At 53.5% G+C, this 21,183-nt stretch overlaps 1 protein-coding gene and 1 long non-coding RNA gene across 3 annotated transcripts; one reads left to right on the top strand and one right to left on the bottom strand.

Annotated features, from left to right (window-relative positions):
• Nucleotides 1–675: 675 nt before the first annotated feature.
• On the top strand, nucleotides 676–14,034 carry LOC141998667 (natural killer cells antigen CD94-like). The gene is made up of 6 exons (XM_074971557.1): nucleotides 676–870; nucleotides 1,386–1,623; nucleotides 2,294–2,404; nucleotides 9,252–9,487; nucleotides 10,419–10,525; nucleotides 11,693–14,034. Exons 2-5 carry the CDS (start codon nucleotides 1,527–1,529, stop codon nucleotides 10,455–10,457), a joined length of 483 nt encoding a protein of 160 aa, XP_074827658.1. The 5' UTR covers nucleotides 676–870; nucleotides 1,386–1,526; the 3' UTR covers nucleotides 10,458–10,525; nucleotides 11,693–14,034.
• Nucleotides 14,035–14,715: 681 nt separating this feature from the next.
• On the bottom strand, nucleotides 14,716–20,763 carry LOC141998671 (uncharacterized). 2 transcript variants are annotated; one of them, XR_012641881.1, is made up of 3 exons: nucleotides 20,686–20,763; nucleotides 16,302–16,543; nucleotides 14,716–15,210 (listed from the first exon to the last, which is right to left on the bottom strand). It is a non-coding gene; the product is annotated as an uncharacterized LOC141998671 (long non-coding RNA). The 2 variants fall into 2 exon arrangements; XR_012641880.1 differs by lacking the exon at nucleotides 20,686–20,763 and adding an exon at nucleotides 17,830–17,975.
• Between the last annotated feature and the right edge of the window lie 420 nt (nucleotides 20,764–21,183).

Below are 21,183 nucleotides of genomic sequence, written 5' to 3'. Positions count from 1 at the left end.
CGCGGGTGACCATTTTTCCAGGCCCCCCAAATTGGCCAGAGCCCCGGGCCCCGTTGGCCCCATGGCTAATCCGCCACGGGGAGGGGGCTCGGCTGGAGCTTTCGCTCGCTGACTTTCCATCAGTCAAGCGCGATTGCCCGAGGTCTGCTCGGTGCTGCAGCCCCGCACCGGACGGACGGACGGGCGCCCTCCCTCGGGCGGGTGTGGGGGCTGCTCCCGGGCGGGCTCCCCCAGCACGGGGTTTGAGACCGGCCGGCGGCGGCTCCTTCTACCGCTGCAGCCCGGAGCCCCGCGGCCGGGGAGACTCACCGGCGGGCTGCGGAGTCCCGGGCTCCTCCGGCCTCCCGCGCCCCGGCCCCAGGGCCCCGCGGAGGCTGCGGCGCTGCGCGCCCCGAAGCACCAGCTGAGAACGGCCCCGGGCTGCGCCGGCCACGCGGGCTGCTAGTGACAGAGGGGCGGAGCCGCGTTACCAGGAGCGGGGCGCTGAGTGGCGGAGCGGTGCCAGGGGGCGGGGCAGAGCGTTGGGCGGCGCTGAGTGGCGGAGCGGTGACAGGGGGCGGGGCGGAGCGTTGGGCGGTGAGGAGTGACAGAGCGGTTCCTGAGGCAGAGCGTTGCGCGGCGCTGAGTGGCTGTTGCAGGGGGCGGAGCGTTGCGCGGCGCTGAGTGGCTGTTGCAGGGGGCGGAGCGTTGGGCGGCGCTGAGTGGCTGTGGCTGCAGGGGGCGCAGCGAGCCCGCAATAGCCCGGAGTCGCTGGGCAGATCAGAGCCCGGAGAACGCGCGGAGTGAGGCTCGTGGCTCCCCGCGTCCGATCCCCGCGATCCCGGCCCGGCCGCGCACGTGCCGCCCGCCCGGAGCCCGCGGGACTTTCGGGTGAGAGGCGCCGCCGGGGCGCGGCCGCCCGGGGAAGAACGAAGGGACGAGGGAGGGGCGGAGCCAGCCTGTCGGTTTCGATCGTGACCCGCGAGGCCCCCTAGTGGCAAACAACAAGACATGCTGCACATGCGCACTTAGGGCCCCGGGTCGGGAGCGCTCTATGCAAATGACCCGCCTGCCCCGCCCTCTGTGTCCTGTTGGGAAACCCCTCGGGGCGGGGCATCGCGGTTCCCTCTGGCGCTGGCCGGTGACCCCCCCTCACGGGTCTCTGCTCGCGCCTCTTCCTGGAAGGTTCCGTGGGTGCCTGTCACGGGTGGGCGGGGCCGTGGCAGATCAGGTCTCTGAAGCCCCGGGGGGTGGAGGGGCTGATGGGGTTTAAGGGGGTTCAATCATCATGGCACCGCCTCTGGCAGGGGGTTGGGCTGCTGGGCAGGGAACGAGAAACCACAAATCCCGCCCCCCCCCCCCCCGCCGCCTCTGAGCTGTCTTGCTGGGTCTGTCTCGGCTTCCAGATTGGAGAGTCCGGAGCAGGGGGGCGACCAGGGCCAGGACCCCCGCCCCGGCTCGGCTCGGCGGCTGCTGAATCGGACCTAGTCAGACCCAGCCCAGCGCCTGCAGCAGCGCCTGTAGCCTGGGTGTCGCTGAGCGAGACAATGGAGCCAGCAGCCGGGAATATGGAAAGCAAAGAGTCGCTGCAGCAGGGGTCCCGTATTGGTGGCAGTAGACACCTGGAGACTGGCAGGGAGCCAGGTAATGGGGCGTGGCTGCCTGGGAACAGGCTGGAGAGAGACACTGAGGCTGCCCAACATGGGGCCAGGCTCTCAGTGGCAGCAGCCAGTGCCCAGCAACCCCCCGTCTGTGGGCAGCAGGGACTGGATCAGCCCCAGGGGCTCTCAGGGCACCGATCCCTGGCTCACACCTGCTGTCTGGTGCACACAGCAGTGGCCGTGGGGCTGTGCAGGTCCCTCCTGGGCTGGGTGTGTCAGACCCCCTGTGACAGCCCTGGTCCATCTCTGCCTGGTTCGTTCTCCCCCCTTCTGCTGTGTATGGCCAGTGTGAGACCCCAGTGTGCGGGGAGAGGGGCACTTGGCAGTGTGGGCCCAGCCAGCACTTGGCAGGGGGCGGGAGGGGGGAGTTTGAGCTCCTGCCACCAGAAAATGGGGGTCCTTGTCTCTGTGCCCCTGAGCTCACCAGGCCCCATGACAGCATGACTGGGGGTGCCCAGGGAGGGCACTGGGCTGAGGGGAAGGAGGGGCTGTTCTGCCAGCCCCAGCCTGCCTGACCCTCCGGGCTCCTCTCCCAGAGCGTCTGACGGAAGGAGCAATCGAGAGAACGGGGCATGTTCTAGGGCAGGTCCAGCCCTGGTGCCGTCGGGGAGACGTGTCCTCGCGGCCCTGCCTGACGGGTCTTTCTGTTTCAGACCCTCGTTGTAACTGCAAGAAATGTAACTACTACAAGAAACATACAGTTGTGCTCGCAGTCGCCCTTGCAGTTGTGTCCTTATGTCTCATCCCTGCTATTGTCCTGGCAGGTGAGTTCTCAACCTTCCCTTCCCCCTCTCTGCACATCCCATTCCCCCTGGAGCCACCACAGTCAGTCTCTCCTCCTGGCCTGTCTGGCTTCTGCCCCGGGACAGAGGATTCCTGGGGGATGTTCCTCCAAGACCCCCCTCCTGCTCCCTCCCAGACCCCTGCACCTGCGCGCTCTCTGTGTCGGAACTGACATTAGTTCTGCCAGCAAATCTCTGAGCACTTTGGGTCCAAGTCGCTATTGCCGGGCCCCAGGCACAGTCACTGATACTGGTGCAGATTGCGGGTGATTGACAGGAGAAGGTGCAGGGCAGCAATGAGCTGGGCCGTCTGCCTGCAGTACGTTGCCCTGAGGTACCGGCCTGGCCTTCTGGCATCCCCGGGATGGCAGAAGCTGCGGCGTCACTGAAGTGAGCCGTAGAATGTAGTAATGACACCTCCCTCAAGGGAGCTGGTCTGTCTGTCTGGTTTTTGTTTTTGGCTTGCTTACAGTTTATAGCGTGCTCTCTTGGGGATTGTGTGTTTGGGGGCTGTGTGGGACTGGGGGCCAGAGGCCTACTAGATGTGTGTCCACTAGCAAGGCTCTAGCCTCCTGTCCTTTCATGCTTGGTCATCCTTGTGATCACTCTTTTCCTGTGTGTTAAGACGGGGCAGGGCTGACCTAGGAGAGAAGGGCTTAAAAGCCACACGCTAAGGCTATGTCTACAGAGTGCTAAAAGTCCAGCACTATGGCAGTGGCTGGCCCGTCTCTGCTGACTCAGGCTCGTGGGGCTCAGGCTGCAGGGCTAAAAATTGCCATGTGGATGTTTGAGCTCAGGCTCCATCCAAGACTGAGCATCTGCACAGCAGTTTTTCAGCCCCATGAGCCTGAGTCAGGTCACCTGGGCCAGCTGCGGGTTTTTTCTTGCCGTGTAGACACACCCTAAGCGACCAAAGGGAGCTAGTGAACAGGGGAGTTTGAGAGGGAGTTTGGAGGCAGTAGTAGGAATAAAATTAGCATGGTTCGGTAGGGCCTCATAGCCAATGCCAACACTGCTCCTGGCTCCTCCACCTGTATCTTTGTCTTGAAAGAGAATCTGACCGTGGATGCCTCTACCCAGGTCCTGGTCCAGGTCCTGGTGTGGATTTGCAGAGACTGTGGCCAGCATTTCCCCATCACAGAAAGCCAGGCTGGGGGGACCATCCGGTGTGACAGGTGCTTACTGGTAGAATCTCTCAGAAAGCAGGTGGGAGAGCTGCAGGAGGAGGTGGCTAGGCTGAGACGCATCCATCCACATGAGGAATTCATTGAAAACATGCATATGAAGACCTCCAAGGTGGAGGAGCAATCCAGCAGGAGAGGACTGCACTTGCTGGCTACTTCTGGCAGCAGGCAGTGCTCCACCCCTGCTCCCCACCCACCATCCTTAGTGATGAAAAACCAGTATACTGCCCTGGTGATGAGTCTCCCCGAAAGGTGGAGGAGGAGAAGCCTTGTACCCCCAAGGCTGGGAGGATCCCGGCCATCACTCCCAAGAGGAAATGAAGAGTGGTGGTCAGTTACCTAATGGGGATGGAGACTTCCTTCTGCAGGCCTTGCCTGGCATCCTAGGAGCTGTACTGCCTGCCGGGGGCCTGTATCTGAGACATTACATAAGGGTTGCCAAGGATCATTTGGCCCCCTTGCTACTACCCCATGCTGCTCATACACGTGGGCACTAATAGTGCTGCGAGTCTGACCCTGAACAGATCAGAAGCGACGACAGGGCTCTGGGAGTGAGGGTGAAGGAGTGGTGGATGCAGGTGATGTTCTCTTCGATCCTGCCAGTGAAGGGTGTGGGCTGAGGTAGAGACAGAAACATCCTGGGGGTTAATGCATGGCTGAGTGGATGGTGTCACCAGGAGGACTTTGGCTTCCTCAACCATGGGATGCTGTTCTGAGAAGGACTGCAGAGCAGAGATGAGGTCCCCCTATCAAGGAAGGGGGGGAATATCTTCGGATACAGACTGGCTAACCTCCTGAGATGGGCTTTTAACTAGGTTTCACAGGGGCAGGAGACAAAAGCCCCTGGATAGGTGTCTATGTTTTGGACTTGGGTGAAGGGTTGGAGTTTGGGGTGGGAGCAGGGACGAAGGAGTGATGAGGGAATATAGAGGGGAAATGTATAAAAGGGCAATAAGGACAACCCAGTTTAACTTCAATCCCCAGATAGATAATGGAGCAAATAAACAATTTGTAAGCTTATAGCCAGAAGATAATAAGGTGATAAGTAATAGTCCACATGGATTTGTCAAGAAGAGAGCATATCAACCAACCTAATACTTTGACAGCGTAACAAGCCTTGTGGATAGCAGGGAAGTGGTAGGTGTGGTATATCTTGACTTTAGTAAAACTTTTGATACTGTCTTACATGACCTTCCCATAGACAAACTAGGGAAATACAGCCTAAACTAACCTACTATAAAGTGGGTGCACAACTAGTTGGAAAACCATACTCAGAGAGTAGATATCAATGGGTCACACTCAAGCTGAAAGGATGTATCAAGTGCGGTTCTGCAGGGATCTGTCTTAGGTGCAGTTCTAGTCAATATCTTCAGCAATGATTTAGATAATGGCATAGAGAGTATACTTATAAAGTTTATGGACAGTACCAAGCTGGGAGGGGTTGCAAGTGCTTTGGAGGACAGGACCAGAATTCAAAATGATCTGGAAGAACTGTTTCGAAATAAATATGACAAAGTTCAATAAGAAAAAATGCAAAATCCTACGCTTAGGAAGGAATAATCAGTTGCATGAATACAAAATGGGAAATGACTGCCTAGGAAGGAGTACTGCAGAAGAGGATCTGGGGGTTATAGTGGATCACCAACTAAATATGAATCAACAATGTAAGACTATTGCAAAAAAAAACAAACAACATTTTGGGATGTATTAGCAGGAGTGTTGTAAGCAAAGCATGAGAAGTAATTCTTCCGTTTTACTCCGTGCTGATTAGCCTCAACTGGAGTACTGTGTCTAGTTCTGAGCACCACACTTTGGAAAGATGGGGCTAGATTGGAGAGAGTCCAGAGAAGAGCAACAAAAATTATTAAAGGTCTCGAAAACATGAGCTGCGAGGAAAGATAGAAATAAATTGGGTTTGCTTAGTCTGGAGAAGAGAAGTCTGAGGGGGAACATAAGTCTTCAGGTATGTGAAAGATTATTATAAAGAGGAGAGTGATAAATTGTTCTCCTTAACCACTGAGGACAGGACAAGAGGTAGTGGGCTTTAATTGCAGCAAGGGAAATTTAAATTAGATATTACAAAAAACTTGCTATTGGTAAAGTGTAGTTAAGCACTGGAACAAATTACCTAGAGAGGTTGTGGAATCTCTATGGTTGGAGGTTTTTAAGAACATGTTGCACAAACACCTGTCAGGGACGGTCTATGTTTACTTGGTCATGTCTCAGGTGACCTATTGAGGTCCCTTCCAGTCCTACATTTCTATGATTCTATGACTTACGCAGAGTTGACTCCCCCAGTCTGCACAGACAGCACCTGCTAGTTCCGAGGGTGGCTGTTCCTGGTGAATGTGAACCCTGCTGTACCAATAGTCTGGAGAAGCAGGTGCTGTAAGATTGTCAGGGGTGGGATTTATCTGTTCCCCTGGGATCTGATTACTGGACCCAATGAGAGTTTAGCAGCTAGGAGCGTGGGTTGAGTCCAAGCTAGTCTGCATCCTTTGTGTCAGTGTAATGGCATCAGTGCAGCTGAAGAGGTGCAGACAGAGAGGGGCTTGATGCAATTCACTGCAGCGACCAAAATGAGCCACCCATGGTTCCACAGAGACTCATTCAGCACCATTATTACATCCTTGGAAATTGACCTGCCATAGACGGCCCCTGAATCCCATTGACTCACACAGTGTAAGGTGAGGGGAGATCTGTGATCTCTGAAGTTCTTCACCTCGAGGTGCAGAGAGGTTCCCAGAACAGAAAGGCTCCTTGATGTACCTCTTCCATTCTAGGAGTCTTTGGAGGGACCTAGGAGGTCTGGCAGCCTCTCTCACGGGTCTGTAGAGTCTTAATATTCAGTGCTTTGTACAGGGTATGAAACTTGTAATTATTAAACTCTCAGCTGCAGTCGCTCCTGAAACGAGTTGCACAAATATATGCTGAGCATGTGTCAAAAACTATTTTAGGGGGCTGTGTACAGGAATGTTTAGTTCACGGCAAGTTGGGGACTTAATGTGTGTCAGTAGGGTGCCCATAGACAGTCAGACCGCAGCAGACTGGTGTGGGGTAGATTCACACCTCAGCTAGACACAGACATTTAGATCGTGGTGATGAGTCCTAATCACTGACTTCCCTACTCAGTTCCACAGTATACGTGCACGTGGTAGTATGCACTAAACCGGGGTGGTCAATTATTTTTAGTCAAGGTCCACATTTCTTGGTCAAGGTGTAGCCAAGGTCCAGACTCCAGAGAAAATAATAATGAAATATAACAATAGTAATAAGTAAATAAAGAAGATTTCAGGGTCCGTTCAAAAGCACCTAGCGGTCTGGCTTTGACCCCCGGTCCACCTATTGACTACTCCTGCACTGCACAGTTAAATCCCCAGAGTAATACATGCCTTGTGTATGTGCTGAGCATGCTCTTTCTTTGATAACAATGGCCTGGTTTCCTAAATCTTCCAGACTTAGTGTCTGTTCCTGACTGAGCACCAGCCACATGGGTGCAGCTACTGAGTTACCCTGGTGCAGAAAAGGAGATATGCTCAAAAATCTCTGGGGCGGGGGGGGGGGGGGGGGGGGCGGGGTCTGACTCAAAAACTTCCCACCCCAGAAAAGATCATCTCAGGAAACAATCCCTTCCAGGCGGAGAGCAAGCAGGAGGGATTATTGTGGGGGAAACTGCTAACTGATGTGGGGTTTAAGATGGTTTAGCCGTTCTTACCCAGCGTGACCCTAATAAACCTGCCTCTGGCTATCCATCCACTGCACTGGATGTTAGTTATGGTGATCCTACTGCTCCTCTCTGATGGCACTGAACTGGTTAAACTTCTAGCATGTATGGTTCTGTTTGCTGGGTTATGGGAAAGAAAAGTAACTTGATTCACCTCTTACCTACAGACAACATTCCTGGCCACTCAGTTGAATAGGCCCTTTCCTATTGCTAGAGTTCTGGTGCCACCTTGTGGCCATTTCATGTCCCTGGGTGAAAGTTACTTCACTTCCTTCTCAGGGCATGTCTACACTATAGCATTGTGCTGACCTAAATTAGGTCAGCATACAGCTGCCCCAGTGATTACCTCGTGTTTGCGTGTCCACGCTATGCTCCTTGGTGGCAGTGCACGTCCTCACTAGCAGCGCTTGCATCGATGCAGAGAGCAGTGCACTCTGGGTACCTATCCCTCTGTGAAACTCAGCACCATATAGCACAGGGAGTTTTGTGAAGGTTTTGCAGTGCCCCATGGGACTAAAATGAGTCACACAGAGGTGACTGGGACCATGATTTCAACATCCCCACTCTACCTTGAATGGTCCCTTACAATGTGTGCCAACTACTTATGCTAAAAGTCTGTTTTGTGCTCCGAGGCCGGGAGAACCTTTCCCAGACCTGAAGAAGAGCTCTGTGTGGCTTGAAAGCTTGTCTCTCTCCCCAACAGGAGTTGTTCCAATAAAAGCAATTACCTCACCCACCTTACCTCTTTAGTAGCTTCTGTTTAACATCTTCCAGAGATTCTAGTGGAATGGAAAGATTATCACCATATATGATGGGATTATATCATCTGTTTATACCTCAAATACAGAACAGAAATATTTATTGAACAGTTCTGCCTTTTCTGCATTATTATTGATAATCCTACCATTTTCATCTAGTAACGGACAGGTCCATGGTCAGGATTCTTTTTGTTCCTAATATATTTTTTAAAAACTCCTCCTTATTCTCCTAAACTCTGCTGCCCACAGATTTCTCCTTGTATTCCTTGGTTTCCCTTATCAATTTTCTACAATTCCTACAATATTCACTCTCAATTTCCTCTTTGTATATTGTTATAACTGCCTTTACTTCCCCTCTAAACAAGTTCAGTTTGTTACTAGGCCAGTATCCCTGTCAAAAAAGGAAATGAGGATGGTTTGGTATGATTTGTTCTTGGCAAATCCATGTAGGGTTTTCCTCATTACTCTGTTATCCTCTAAGTGTTTACACATTGTTTAATTATTTGATCCAATGGAAATATTCCTGCTCTATTGACAGAGGTCGGGGAGGCAGACCCAGTCAGAGTGGCTGCCAGCCCTCAAAGTCTGCTTCTAGTTCTATACGAGCGCCCTTCTCTTTTTAGTAGCATTATCAGGCCCAGCAGGGCTGGTGTCCTCCTCTCTCCTGGGTCCACCACTATCAATTTCAGTGTTTTATCTCCTGAAATGGATATTCACACTTTGGTCTCAACATGCCTCTCCAGGAGAGCAAAGCAAAGAGCAGGAAGAGGGAATCAGCCAGCCCAGTGAAGCAGTCTGTGTCCTAGCTGATCAGAACAAAATCGAGCTTTTCTGTATTCTCCTGCTGGTCCTTTGACAGTTCTGCAGCTCCCTGAATTTGGGCCAAGCTCTGAATTCTGCATTTTGTGCTGATGCATGGAAATCCTGTCTGTCTGCATCCTCACTGAATTCAGCCCAACACTCCACACCAACAAACCGAGGCGTGGTGGCCCCTCATAACTGGTTCAGTTTCTAACAACCTGGCTCCCTCCCATCCTCTGAGCAGCTTCCAGAGGCTTAAGAAGCCTGAAATGTGGATCTGATGAGATTATTCCTGTTTGCTCTTCTCGGAGAGCAGGTATATGCGTCACCAGTCTCTTAACCTTGTGTTCTTTCATTTTCAGTGCTCCTATTCACAAGATTTTTGGATGCTCGAGCCATCTTTGCTGTCCCCTCTCCAGGCCCACCTTTTGTCCCCTCTCCGGGCCCCCCTTTTGTCCCCTGCTGCCCGGAGGGGTGGGTCGGATACCGAGGGAAATGCTACTATTTCTCAAAGGAAGAAAAGAACTGGGATTCTAGCCAGCACTTCTGCTCTTGGTTCAATGCTTCCCTGGCTGTGATTGACACCCAGGAGGAAAAGGTGAGACTCCTGCAGATTCTTTCTAACTGCAATGGACTGGGCTTGGCATGACAGACAGACAGTTGGAATGTGGGCAGAGCCCCATCCCTGGAGTGTGAGTAGGACCTTTGATGTTTCTCAGGATTGGAGGTGAGAATGAGTGAGATTCTGGAAGCTAAGTCCCTGCCCTGGCTTCAGTGTGCCTCTGTGATCAGTATGGACCTTTTGAACCCTCAGCTTCTGACTGGAGATGGCAGCTTTATGGTTTGGGTTTTCTTGGCAATCAGCCAGGGTGATTGGAGTTGGTGGCTGAGTCTCTCCCATCCTCCACCGAGAGACCCAAAGGAAGCTGGGGGAGGGGGGAAGCGGCAGCAAAGCGCAGGTGTGACTGAGCTGGAAGGGGAGCTGTGGGCAGTAGCTGCTATTGCGGAGAGGAGCCGGGGAGATAAGGAGCCTCTGGGATATTCCAGGAAGGCAGGAGGGGGCAGAAGAGAGGAAAACCGTTCTCTCTGGGGGTATACATGCAGTATGGATTCCCCTGATCCCAGAGTACAAAGGGGGAATCCCACCCAAAAATGAGACACAAGCTGAGGCCTAGTCTATACTAGAAGCGTTAACTTCTTTTAAGGGTGCGCCTTTTGGCTTCTTGCCAGGGTAGTTATACTGATCTAAGTCCGAGTGGAGATATAGTTATACCAGTATAAAGGTGCCTTGGAGCAGGGTAGCTTAGATCTCTTCCTGTACCTAAACAGTCACTTTTGTACCAACGTACGTGCAGCCAGACTCATGGGGATTGTCATGCCGTGACTATACGGGTGTAGCTCAAGCTCTGCAACTCCTACGTGGAGACAAGCCCTTAGCTAGACAACTGAGATTCCCTGCTGTACAAAGCCCTGTGGGGCAGGAACTGAGCCGCACGGCACAATCTAATACACACTGTCCTCTTGTTCAGGATTTCATGATGAACTATGCAGGCCTCGTTGAGCACTAGATTGGGCTCAGAAGAGAATCAAGCCAGCCCTGGAAGTGGGTGAACGGAACCATATTCAACCAGCAGCTGTGAGTCCATTTCTGTCTTTTCGCTTTCCCAGGGGTAAATCACGAGCGACTGAAATGTTAGCTTGGACGGATCCACAGCTTACCCCATTAGAGCTTTTAATCTTAAAACTGGTGTTAAAATAGGGCCTAACTTTTCTGTGCTGCACAGTACGGTGGAAGGAGGAGTGTGTGTCTCTGGCCTTGATCTGGGCTCCCAATTCCCTTTCTCCAGCCTGCTGTCTCGGTAGGAGTTAAAACCTCTGGGGGGTAGCGTCCCAGTGGATGCACATTTGCAGTGAAACAGGCACGGACTTTCTAAAGTGCCAGGGGGTGCTCAATCCCCGGCTCTGCCCCAAGCCCTGCCCCCACTCCACCCCTTCCCCCAAGGCCCCAGCCCCACTCCACACTCGCCCCTCTCCCGAGCATGCTACGTGCTCGCTCTTTCCCCCTCCCTCCCAGAGCCTCCTGCACGCCCTTAAAATAGCTGATCACAGTGGGCGGGAGGCATGGGGAGGGAGGGGGGAGGCACTGATACATGGGGCCCACTGGCTGATGGGTGGTGCTGGGTGGGGGGAGCTGAGAGGGGGGCTGCCAGGGGGTGCTCAGCACCCACTATTTTATCCCCCATGGGTGCTGCAGCCCTGGAGCACCCATGGAGTCAGCGCCTATGTCTAACTCAAGCCCAGATCCTCAAAGGATCTGGGCCTGGGTCACTTTTAATTTGAAGGTGCTCAAGAGATACCTCACTGTCGGGGTACACTTCAGTTTCCATGGTCCACAGATTCAGGCAGAGGTTGCTACATTGGCTACACCCTGTTCATATTTTTAAAGTTTGCATCAGTCATAAAGGGTTAAAAAAAAAATGCCTAAAGACAGCTGACTATGGCCGTGCCATGGAAAAATTCTGGTTTGCTGAGCAGCCGAGAGCTGCCCCACTCGGCTCCCTTTTTCGGCTTGCTGTGCCTAATGATTGCCTGAGATGTTTCCTCCTGTTCTGATCCTTGGCTGCCAGGCGGGAGTTTTGGGGTGAATCCTGTTGCTGGTGCAGAAAGGGGAAACCCTGAGAACCTGTGAGCGCTGCAGCTCTGCTTCACCATCCAAATGTGTGGAACACCACCTTGACCGTGACAGATGCAGGTGGAGGGGGAAACGGTCAGCTCCTGACTAGCTCCATGGCTTACATTACAGGTTTGAAGTAAGAGCAGAAGGGGACTGTGCGTATGTAAGCGATGTCTTCGTGAGCTCTTCAAGGTGCTATTCTCTGAGGAACTGGATCTGTAGCAAAGTTGATGCATATACAAAGGAAAAGGAACATGCAATGGAGGGGGACTAGTAGGGATGTAGACAAATTAGGGTATGTCTACACTACGAAATTAGGTCGAATTTATAGAAGTCGGTTTTTTAGAAATCGGTTTTATATAGTTGAGTGTTTGTGTCCCCACAGAAAATGCTCTAAGTGCATTAACTCGGCGGAGTGCTTCCACAGTACCGAGGCTAGCGTCGACTTCCAGAGCGTTGCACTGTGGGTGGCTATCCCACAGTTCCCGCAGTCTCCGCTGCCCATTGGAATTCTGGGTTGAGAATCCAATGCCTCATGGGGCTAAAACATTGTCACGGGTGGTTCTGGGTACTTATCAGGCCCCCATTCCCTCCCTCCCTCCGTGAAAGCAGCAGCAGACAATCTGCTGATGAGCTCTGCATGGTCACCTCTGCTGATGAGCTCTGCACGGTCACCTGCAGCTTGCCACACTGGCCGAACAGGAAATGAGATTCAAAAGTTCGCGGTTCTTTTCCTGTCTACCTGGCCAGTGCATCTGAGTTGAGAATGCTGTCCAGAGCGGTCACAATGGAGCACTCTGGGATAGTCCCGGAGGCCAATACCGTCGAATTGTGTCCACAGTACCCCAAATTCGACCCGGCAAGGCCGATTTAAGCGCTAATCCACTTGTCAGGGGTGGAGTAAGGAAATCGACTTTAAGAGCCCTTTAAGTCGAAATAAAGTGCTTCGTCGTGTGGACGGGTGCAGGTTTACATCGATTTAACGCTGCTAAATTCGACCTAAGTCCTAGTGTAGACCAGGGCTTAGAGGATTGGGCCAGAAGTCTGATGAGGTTCAACAAGGACAGGTGCAGAAGAATCCCATGCACTGCTACAGACTAGAGACGGAGTGGCTAGGCAGCAGTTCTACAGAAAAAGACCTGGAGTTACAGTGGACAAGAAGCTGGATACGAGTCAACAGTGTGTCCTTGTTGCCAAGAAGGCTGGTACTAGGAAGATCATTTACAATGTTCGAGTAAACTGCCCATTCACCCTCCGATACAGAACTCGGCCGCAGAATTCTCTGTTCATAGTCACTACAGTTGTGGGAGTCCATGAACTTGCTTGGGATCGAGGATTCTGACATTGCAAAAAAATCTATATGCTGTCTGTTTTTAAGTACCCCTGCAGTTTCTCTCCACAGCTTTAAAAAACTTGATGTTTGACATTGTCCAGTCCAGTGCGTTCTGTCCTTCGTACTGAAGTGTTGCCAACAGATCAGAGGCAGTGTTTATACCCTTCTGTTGGTAATGTCGAAAGTGATTCAAACTTAAGTCTTCATATGTATATGACTGTGTGTATACAAACGATATATATGTATGTGACTGCTTTACCATTTAACAAATTCTCTTTATTTTTTCTTTAGCATCTAAACTTAAAGGTTTATTATAAAGCATTGGCTGTCAGCGTGGTATTTTGGGTAAGATCCAGACCTATACTGAGCTGGTGACATAGCTGACCCTTTGGGGTCAGAAGAACATTTTGTATATGTGAGCAGAGTTTTAAAGTAACTTCTCACTGTACTGGACTTAGCTGCTGATTGGGAGCCAAAGAACTGCAATGCAATCAGGGGGCTGTGTGATTTCTTCTTTGCTTCTTGATACTGTGGGAACCAGAAACACAGTTTGTAACTGCTTGGGGAGTTTAACTTCAGTGTTAACCACCACCAGTCTTGGGAGTATCTGCTCTCCTTTTTGCAACCTGCCTGACCTTAGCATTTCCAGTGAGGGCTGCCCTAGGCACCCTGGGTCACACAAGCCTCCACCCAGTCTTAGTACTATCTGTTCCCTTTATTTCTGATTTTCATTTTGTCGTGCAAGTACACCAGTAATTGTGAGCTCATGCTTTGTTGCATCACCACTCTTTGCCCTTCATTTTCTTTTTCTGTTGCTATAACATAATGTGGACCTTTCATGTGGTCCTTTTTAAGATGGTCAAGAACTTTGCTGCAAACTGTACAAAATAATTTCCCTCCATCCATATGGAGCACATCTTTGCCAAATTCTTTAATTTGTCCTCAGGCTTAACCATTTTAGGTATTGGTAGTGAACGGCCAAAGCACAAGGTGGAAAATCAGAAGGAATCAGAGGGTCAGGGAGAGGCTCTAGCTGAGAGGGAACTGCACAGAGTCTGCAGCCAGCTGGGGCAAGGTCCAGCTGTGCACAGGAGCGAGATGTGAGCTGGGAATCTAGAGCCAGCTGTGTACTGGGGAGAAGGGCTAGAGCCAGCTGTGCAGGGGAAGTGGGGGGACAGATGCTGGGCGCTGAGGGCAGGAGCCAGCTGTGTGCAGGGAGGTGAGCGGGGGAGAAGCACTGTAGACACTGCCAAGAGCAGGTGCGAGCACCATCCGCTCTGCAGCACGGTGAGGGAGTCAGACGCCCAGCTGCCAAGTGCCCTGCCTGCCCAGGGGAAGCTCCCCAGTGGTGTGGCCGAGCCCAAGCTTGCCACCAACTTCTTCCCTCCTCACACAAGTCTCAACATTAGCCAGCCCTCAGCCTCTGTCCTGCACCCTGGGGAGGAGTCAGGTGTCTCCTGGCAGAAATCAGGGAGGTGGGGCGGGTGCACGAGACCACCGCCACCACCCCCGTCCCCTCTGATCAGCGATTCTGGAAATGAAACATGGTTTTGGAAAAAACTATGGTAAGAGCAGCAATTTCCAGAAAACACTGGCCCTGAGCCTGACTTGGGGTTGCAATTCAGACATCCAGGCGTGTCCAGTGATCTACGCCGAACTCTAGATTCTGTTACTGTGTTTCACAATGTAGGCAAACAACCTCACTTGAAGAGATCATTATAACTTCTTCTATGTGGAGTGGCTTCCCTCAGCATACCACTGCCCATTTATTAGGGCTGAGCTGAAGTGCAACTGTCCTTTTGTATCATAGATAAGCAATAAAAAAAAAAGAAAGAAAGAAAAGTCTTTTGCTGCTTTAATTGCCTTTGAGAAGAATTAGGCAGGGTTTGCCCAGCTGCTGTCTCTTAACCTGGACTTTCGTTATGTTCTGCCGTACCTCCTCTGTCTCTTCCCCACCCCGCCGCACACTGGTGAAAGTGGTCATTTAATTGGGGTTTTATGGACTCCGAGGCTGCAGGACACAATGCACTGCATAGTTCAGAGTGTAGAACTGGACCTAGATAGAGTTGATGGAAGAGCCATGTTCTGTGAGTAGCGTCTGTCGGCGCTCCACTCTCGGTGTAGTCGGGCCCCTGCGCCTCAGATTGGAGGTTGTAGGTAGCAGTGTCCATTTGGCCCACGTGCTCCCCCATCTCAGGGCGATCTAGCACTGCATGGGCGGACAGCCTCAGTTCCTTCTCAGCCGCCTTGCCTTGCCCACAGACAGTACCTCAGCAGCGTCCGACGTGAGATGATCTCATCTGTATTCTCCTTTCTATTCAAATTATTAACGTTTAATTCATAAATATTCTGTTAGTTGTTGTTTATACTCCGCTTTTTTCTTTTCTTCCACAAAAACATTTCTCTATCATGTTGTTAGAATAGCCACCATCCTGTCCTTGCTTAGTTCTTCTGAAAGCCAGATGGGAAATGTGCCCCGCTTTCCTGGGTTTAAACATTGCCTCTCCTGCCAGGAGAGGCAATTCCAATCCACTATGGACATTCCCACCGCATTTGCTGCCTCGAAGAGTCACATGTGCCTCAAAAGTGTACTTCCTGCCCGTAACGAAAATCGAGGGCTAGGAAGAACCATGAACTGAAACGGAGACTTCTAATGATGGAAAGTCCACTCACTCTAAAGACTTGCTGGTCTCAGAGATGCCTGACTCACCCCTACTCAGCACTGACACGATCTCAGTGCCTACCACATTGCGGTCCCCTGATACCACACTTATGTCAAGGCACTGCCCCTGTGCATCTAAGGACCTGGAATTTTTATTTTCCCACCCAACCCCGAATTCCCTTGTTACTGTCAGCCAGTCACTCCTTCCCTCAGACGCTCTAGGAGAGGAGCCCGGAGGGTCAGGCAGGCTGGGGCTGGCAGAACAGTCTCTCCTTCCCCTCAGCCCCGTGCCCTCCCTGGGCACCCCCAGCCAGGCTGTCACCAGGCCTGGTGAACTCAGGGGCACAGAGACAAGGACCAACATGTACTGGTGGCAGGAGCTCAAGCTGCCCCCCCCCCGCCGCCCCCTGCGGAGCGCCGGCTGGGCCCACACTGCCGAGTGCGCCTGTCCCTGCACACTGGGGTCTCACACTGGCCATACACAGCAGAAGGGGAGGAGAATGAACCAGGCAGAGATGGGTCAGTCTGCCACCCGCACAGCCCCACGGCGATGGCTGTGTGCACCAGACAGCAGCTGTGAGCCAGGGATCGGTGCCCGGCCAGCCCCCAGGGGAGATCCAGTCCCTGCTGCCCACAGATGGGGGGTTGCTGGGCACTGGCTGCTGCCACTAAGAACATGGCCCCATGTGGGGCAGCATCAGTGTCTCTCTCCAGCCTGTTTCCAGGCAGTGACGCCCCATTACCTGGATCTCCTTTGATCTTCCTGTATCTTCTCTCATTAAGAGCCTTCAGTGGTTTTTCACTCTCACTGGAACTTGTTCCTTGCCCCATTGTCTCTCTCAGCAACACTCAGGCTACAGACACTGGGCTGGGGTCCGCTCCCCTCAGTCTGACTGGATCCAATTCAGCAGCAGCAAAGCTGGGGCCAGGGTCCTGGCCCTGCTCCCCCTCCTCCTCCCGCCTTGCTCCGGACTCTCCAGCCAATCTGGAAGCCGAGACAGGACCAAGCAGGACAAGTCAGAGGTGGGGGTGATTTAAGTTTCTTGTTCCCTGCCCAGCAGCCCAACCCCCTGCCAGAGGCGGTGCCATGATGATTAAACCCCCTTAACCCGCACCGGCCCCTCTGCCCGCAAGGGCTTCAGAGGCCTGATCTGCTACGGGTCCCACCCGCCCGTGACAGGCACCCAGCTGGGGGGAAGCAGAGTCCCTCGGTACCCGCAAGGGCTGCAGTGGCCTGGCCGGCGCCGGAGGGGAATGGTGATGCTCCTATTTAACAACAGAACATAGGCGGGAGGTAGCTGATTTGCATAGCACGCGCACGTCCAGGTGTAGTGGAGACGATCGAAGCCCACAGGTTGGCTCCGCCCCAGCCATAACGTCGGGGTACCTCTCTCCCCCCACATGGCCCTTCCGTTTCTCCGGGTGCCCCGGCGGCGCCTCATACCCGAGCGTCCCGTGGACTCCGGGCAGGCGGCACGTGTGGGGCCGGGCCCTAGGTCGCGGCGATGGGGAGAAATGAGCCTCGCTCCCAGCCACGTGACGCTTCTTCTCAATGTTCTTCCCAGTGTCTTCCTGGCTGCTCCGCCCCCTGGAACCGCTCAGCGCCTGCTCCCGGTGACGCGGCTTCTTCCCCCCGTCATTAGCAGCCCGCGTGGCCAGCACAGCCCGGGGCGGGGGATCCGGGGCCCCTCCCGTACCATCCAGCTGTTGCTCCGGGCTGCACGGCGCCACCCGCTGGGATGGGCGCCCTGCACTGCAGCCTTCACGGGGCTCCGGGGCCGGTGCGCGGGACAATGGAGGAACCGGGACTCTGCAGGCAGCCAGTGAGTCCCCTTCCCCCTTCTTTTGGAGCCATTCTACCACCACCAAGGGGGGCTGTCTTCTCGCTCGGGCTGCTTCGCCTTTTTCCTCCCCTTGCCCCACAGTGGCCTACTTAGCAGTGGCCTCCGTTTCTCCCTGCAGTGTGTTGCTAGCCTGCCACCTTTTACACAGGCTCGAGCTGGACTGGAGGGGACTGCTCCTCAGTGGGATACCCCCTTCCCCACGTCTTGTGGGCATCAAGGATAAGAGCAGACTCAGCTGGCCTGACCCTACGGAGGGGGAAATCACCCATCTAGGACTTTAAGGGCAGGCAGGTGAGTCTCACTCACTCTGACCTCCCAGCCACATGGACTGAGCCCAGCCTGATTCCAGCCCTGCCAGTCGTTGCCAGGCCCAGGCTGTTGTGATGACAGAAGCATCTGTGTGTTTCTCTCACTGCGTCCTGCTCACCGTCGATCCCAGCCAAGGAGGCACTGAGGGAAGAGCAGTGGCTCTGGCTGCAGCTCCACTTTGCTTGGACTGCTGGGAAACAGTAACATTTAACTTGGAACCCGACCCAGCTGACCGGGCCCCAGGTCCTTGTAGAGGGTGCAGTATGAGCAGTGATGCGCGGAGCAGCCACAGGGGGTTTAGATGCTACCACTGAAAATGAGAAAGTTAAGAGTCTTGAGTTCTGCACATCAGGAGAAAGTTTTCCACCTTGCCCAATTTGTTTGCATCCCTCTCTGTGCTGCAGGGACTCAACAGCAGCTGATTTTTAAACCTTCCCAGGTGGTGTGATCGCACATCACTGCATGGTAGTAGTGAGGCACCATGGTCTAGTGGAAAGGGCACTAGACTGGGGTCAGGGTTCAATTCCTAGATGTGCCACTGACCTGCTGGGTGACCCTGGGCAAGTCCCTTCCCCTTCTCTGTGCCCGTTTACCCTCCCATCCTCTATTTAGGCCTCGTCTAGACCCAAGGTTCCCCACGAGTCTTGACTGTGTCCTGTTAGCACCTTTAAAGTAGTATTCAACACTTTCTACACTACATTCTATCAGGGTTTGAAGCACAACAGCTGTTCACCCCCCCCCCCCAAGTTTAGGCAAGGGCTTAGATGCTAAGTTCTTGGGGACAGGGACTCTCTTGCTGTGTGTCTATGCAGCGCCCGGCACAATAGGGACCAGATCTCAGTGAGGGTCTCTAGGTGCAATCGTAATATGCTTTTTTATACAAGTGACTTTTCATTTTTAGGAAGTGAGGAAGCCGAGACTAAAGCAGAGCGTGCTCAGCACAACACATTTCCCTGCAGAGCCACTTGCGTCCCTATAAAAGCTGGCACATACCCTTTGTGTATCTGAGCATTTAAAGTCATCAGTGATAACACACAGCCTGCTGTGGCTATTTTCTCTACTGCCTTAGAGGAACTCTCAGGAGCAGTTGCGACGGGCAATAGTAAAATTATGTTGTCAAGGTTCCTTCCCCACTCTGAACTCTAGGGTACAGATGTGGGGACCTGCTTGAAAACCCCCTAAGCTTATTTTTACCAGCTTAGGTTAAAACTTCCCCAAGGTACGAACTATTTTACCTTTTGCCCTTGGACTTTATTGCTGCCACCATCAAGCGTCTAACAAATATATAACAGGGAAAGAGCCCATTTGGAAACGTCTTTGCCCCCAAATTCCTCCCAAACCCTACACCCCCTTTCCTGGGGAAGGCTTGATAAAAATCCTCACCAATTTGCATCGGTGAACACAGACCTAAACACTTGGATCTTAAGAACAATGAAAAAGCAATCAGGTTCTTAAAAGAAGAATTTTAATTTAAGAAAAAGTACAAGAATCACCTCTGTAAAATCAGGATGGTAAATACCTTACAGGGTAATCAGATTCAAAACATAGAGAATCCCTCTAGGCAAAACCTTAAGTTACAAAAAGACACAAAAATGGGAATATACATTCCATTCAGAACAGCTTATTTTATCAGCCATTTCAACAAAACAGAATCTAACGCATATCTAGCTAGATTACTTACTAAGTTCTAAGACTCCATTCCTTTTCTGTTCCTGGCAAAAGCATCACAGAGACAGACCCAGACCCTTTGTTTCTCCCCCCTCCAGCTTTGAAAGTATCTGCTCTCTTCATTGGTCATTTTGGTCAGGTGCCAGTGAGGTTATCCTAGCTTCTTAACCCTTTACAGGTGAAATGGTTTTTCCTCTGTCCAGGAGGGATTTTAAAGGTGTTTACCCTTCCCTTTATATTTATGACATATGTATTAGCTACAGAACATTTGAAATCTGATGCGCAGGCCCCAGAACTAAATCTGCCAGCCCAGCTGGGCCCTTCTCCAAGCTACTGGAAAGAAAGGGGCACTCTGATGGCATCAAAAGAAGCCTTTCATTTCTGGGAGCCTCTGACTGCGTTTGCTTCCCCCAATTCCTCTCCTATGCCCTATATACTGTCACCTGCTCTGGAAGGAGCCCTGCACCAGGAGGTGTTTGGATCCAACACTCACCACAGATCACTGCAATAGTCACATTCCAGTAACCCCAAGAACTAATTTCTGGTCCTCCCAGACAGCTATTAAATGCTCCTAACAAATGCCCAGTAGCCAGCCGCCCCCTCCCAAAATACTGCACATCGATCGGTTCATATTCAACAGCATAAGCCGCAAACCCTCTGATCATCCCATACAGGTCTGTGCAACGGGCCAACCAACATCCCTGTGGGGAGCCTGCGCTTCACAGCCTGCCTCGGGGTTAACACTCTCCGCTTCGGCGCTGCGTTCACCCAGCTCTCCGGGCTGGGTCATAAAGCACGAGCCGTGGGTGTCCCTGCTCCGGCTTCCGCAGGGGCGAGCTCTGCCGGGACTGACAGGGAGGGGGAGGGAAGAGGGGCGAGAAGAGGGGATTCAGGGAGGCCAGGCCATTAGCCTCGCCTGCCCCGCAGACAGGGTCGCCCAGCGTCCTAAGAGCGGAGGGCGGGGAGTGAATTCCGGCCAGGAACCCAGATTTATGCCTGAGGAGTCCCGGGCTGCTGGAGGAGCAGAGGACGCCTGGGGCAGCCGGGTGCGGCGCCCTGTTTCAAGCCGTTTGGAGCCTGGATTGCAGAGCCGGGGGAGCAGGCAACGGGCGACGGACCGCCCCGGAGAGGATAGGCAGCCCGGCGCCCGGGGACTTCCCCGCCGGAGTAACCGGGGTGGAGGCCAGATTGCGGCTTCGCTCCGTGCGGAGCGGGGTTTCCCCAGCGGCCGGCGGCTCCGACACGTCTGGATTCACTTCCGCTGCAGCCCGGCGCCCCGCGGCGGGGAAGGGCCCCGGGAACTCACCGCCCGGCTGCGGAGTCCGGAGTCCCTCCGACCGCCCGCGCCCCGCGCGGCGCTGGCCACGCGGGCTGCGAGTGAGAGGGGCGGAGCCGCGTTAGCAGGGGCGGTGCGGTGACGGGGGGCGGGGCAGAGCGTTGAGCGTTGCTGAGTGGCTGTTGCAGGGCGCGGGCAGAGCGTTGGGCGGCGCTGAGTGGCTGTTGCAGGGGGTGGGCGGAGCGTTGGGCGGTGCTGAGTGGCTGTTGCAGGGCGCGGGGCAGAGCGTTGAGCGTTGCTGAGTGGCTGTTGCAGGGGGCGGGGCAGAGCGTTGAGCGTTGCTGAGTGGCTGTTGCAGGGCGCGGGCAGAGCGTTGGGCGGTGCTGAGTGGCTGTTGCAGGGCGCGGGCAGAGCGTTGAGCGTTGCTGAGTGGCTGTTGCAGGGCGCGGGGCAGAGCGTTGAGCGTTGCTGAGTGGCTGTTGCAGGGCGCGGGCAGAGCGTTGGGCGGCGCTGAGTGGCTGTTGCAGG

The sequence above is a fragment of the Natator depressus genome, chromosome 14, assembly GCF_965152275.1.
Source record: "Natator depressus isolate rNatDep1 chromosome 14, rNatDep2.hap1, whole genome shotgun sequence".
NCBI classification, from domain to species: domain Eukaryota; kingdom Metazoa; phylum Chordata; order Testudines; family Cheloniidae; genus Natator; species Natator depressus.
This window is presented reverse-complemented; position numbering and strand designations above follow the sequence as displayed.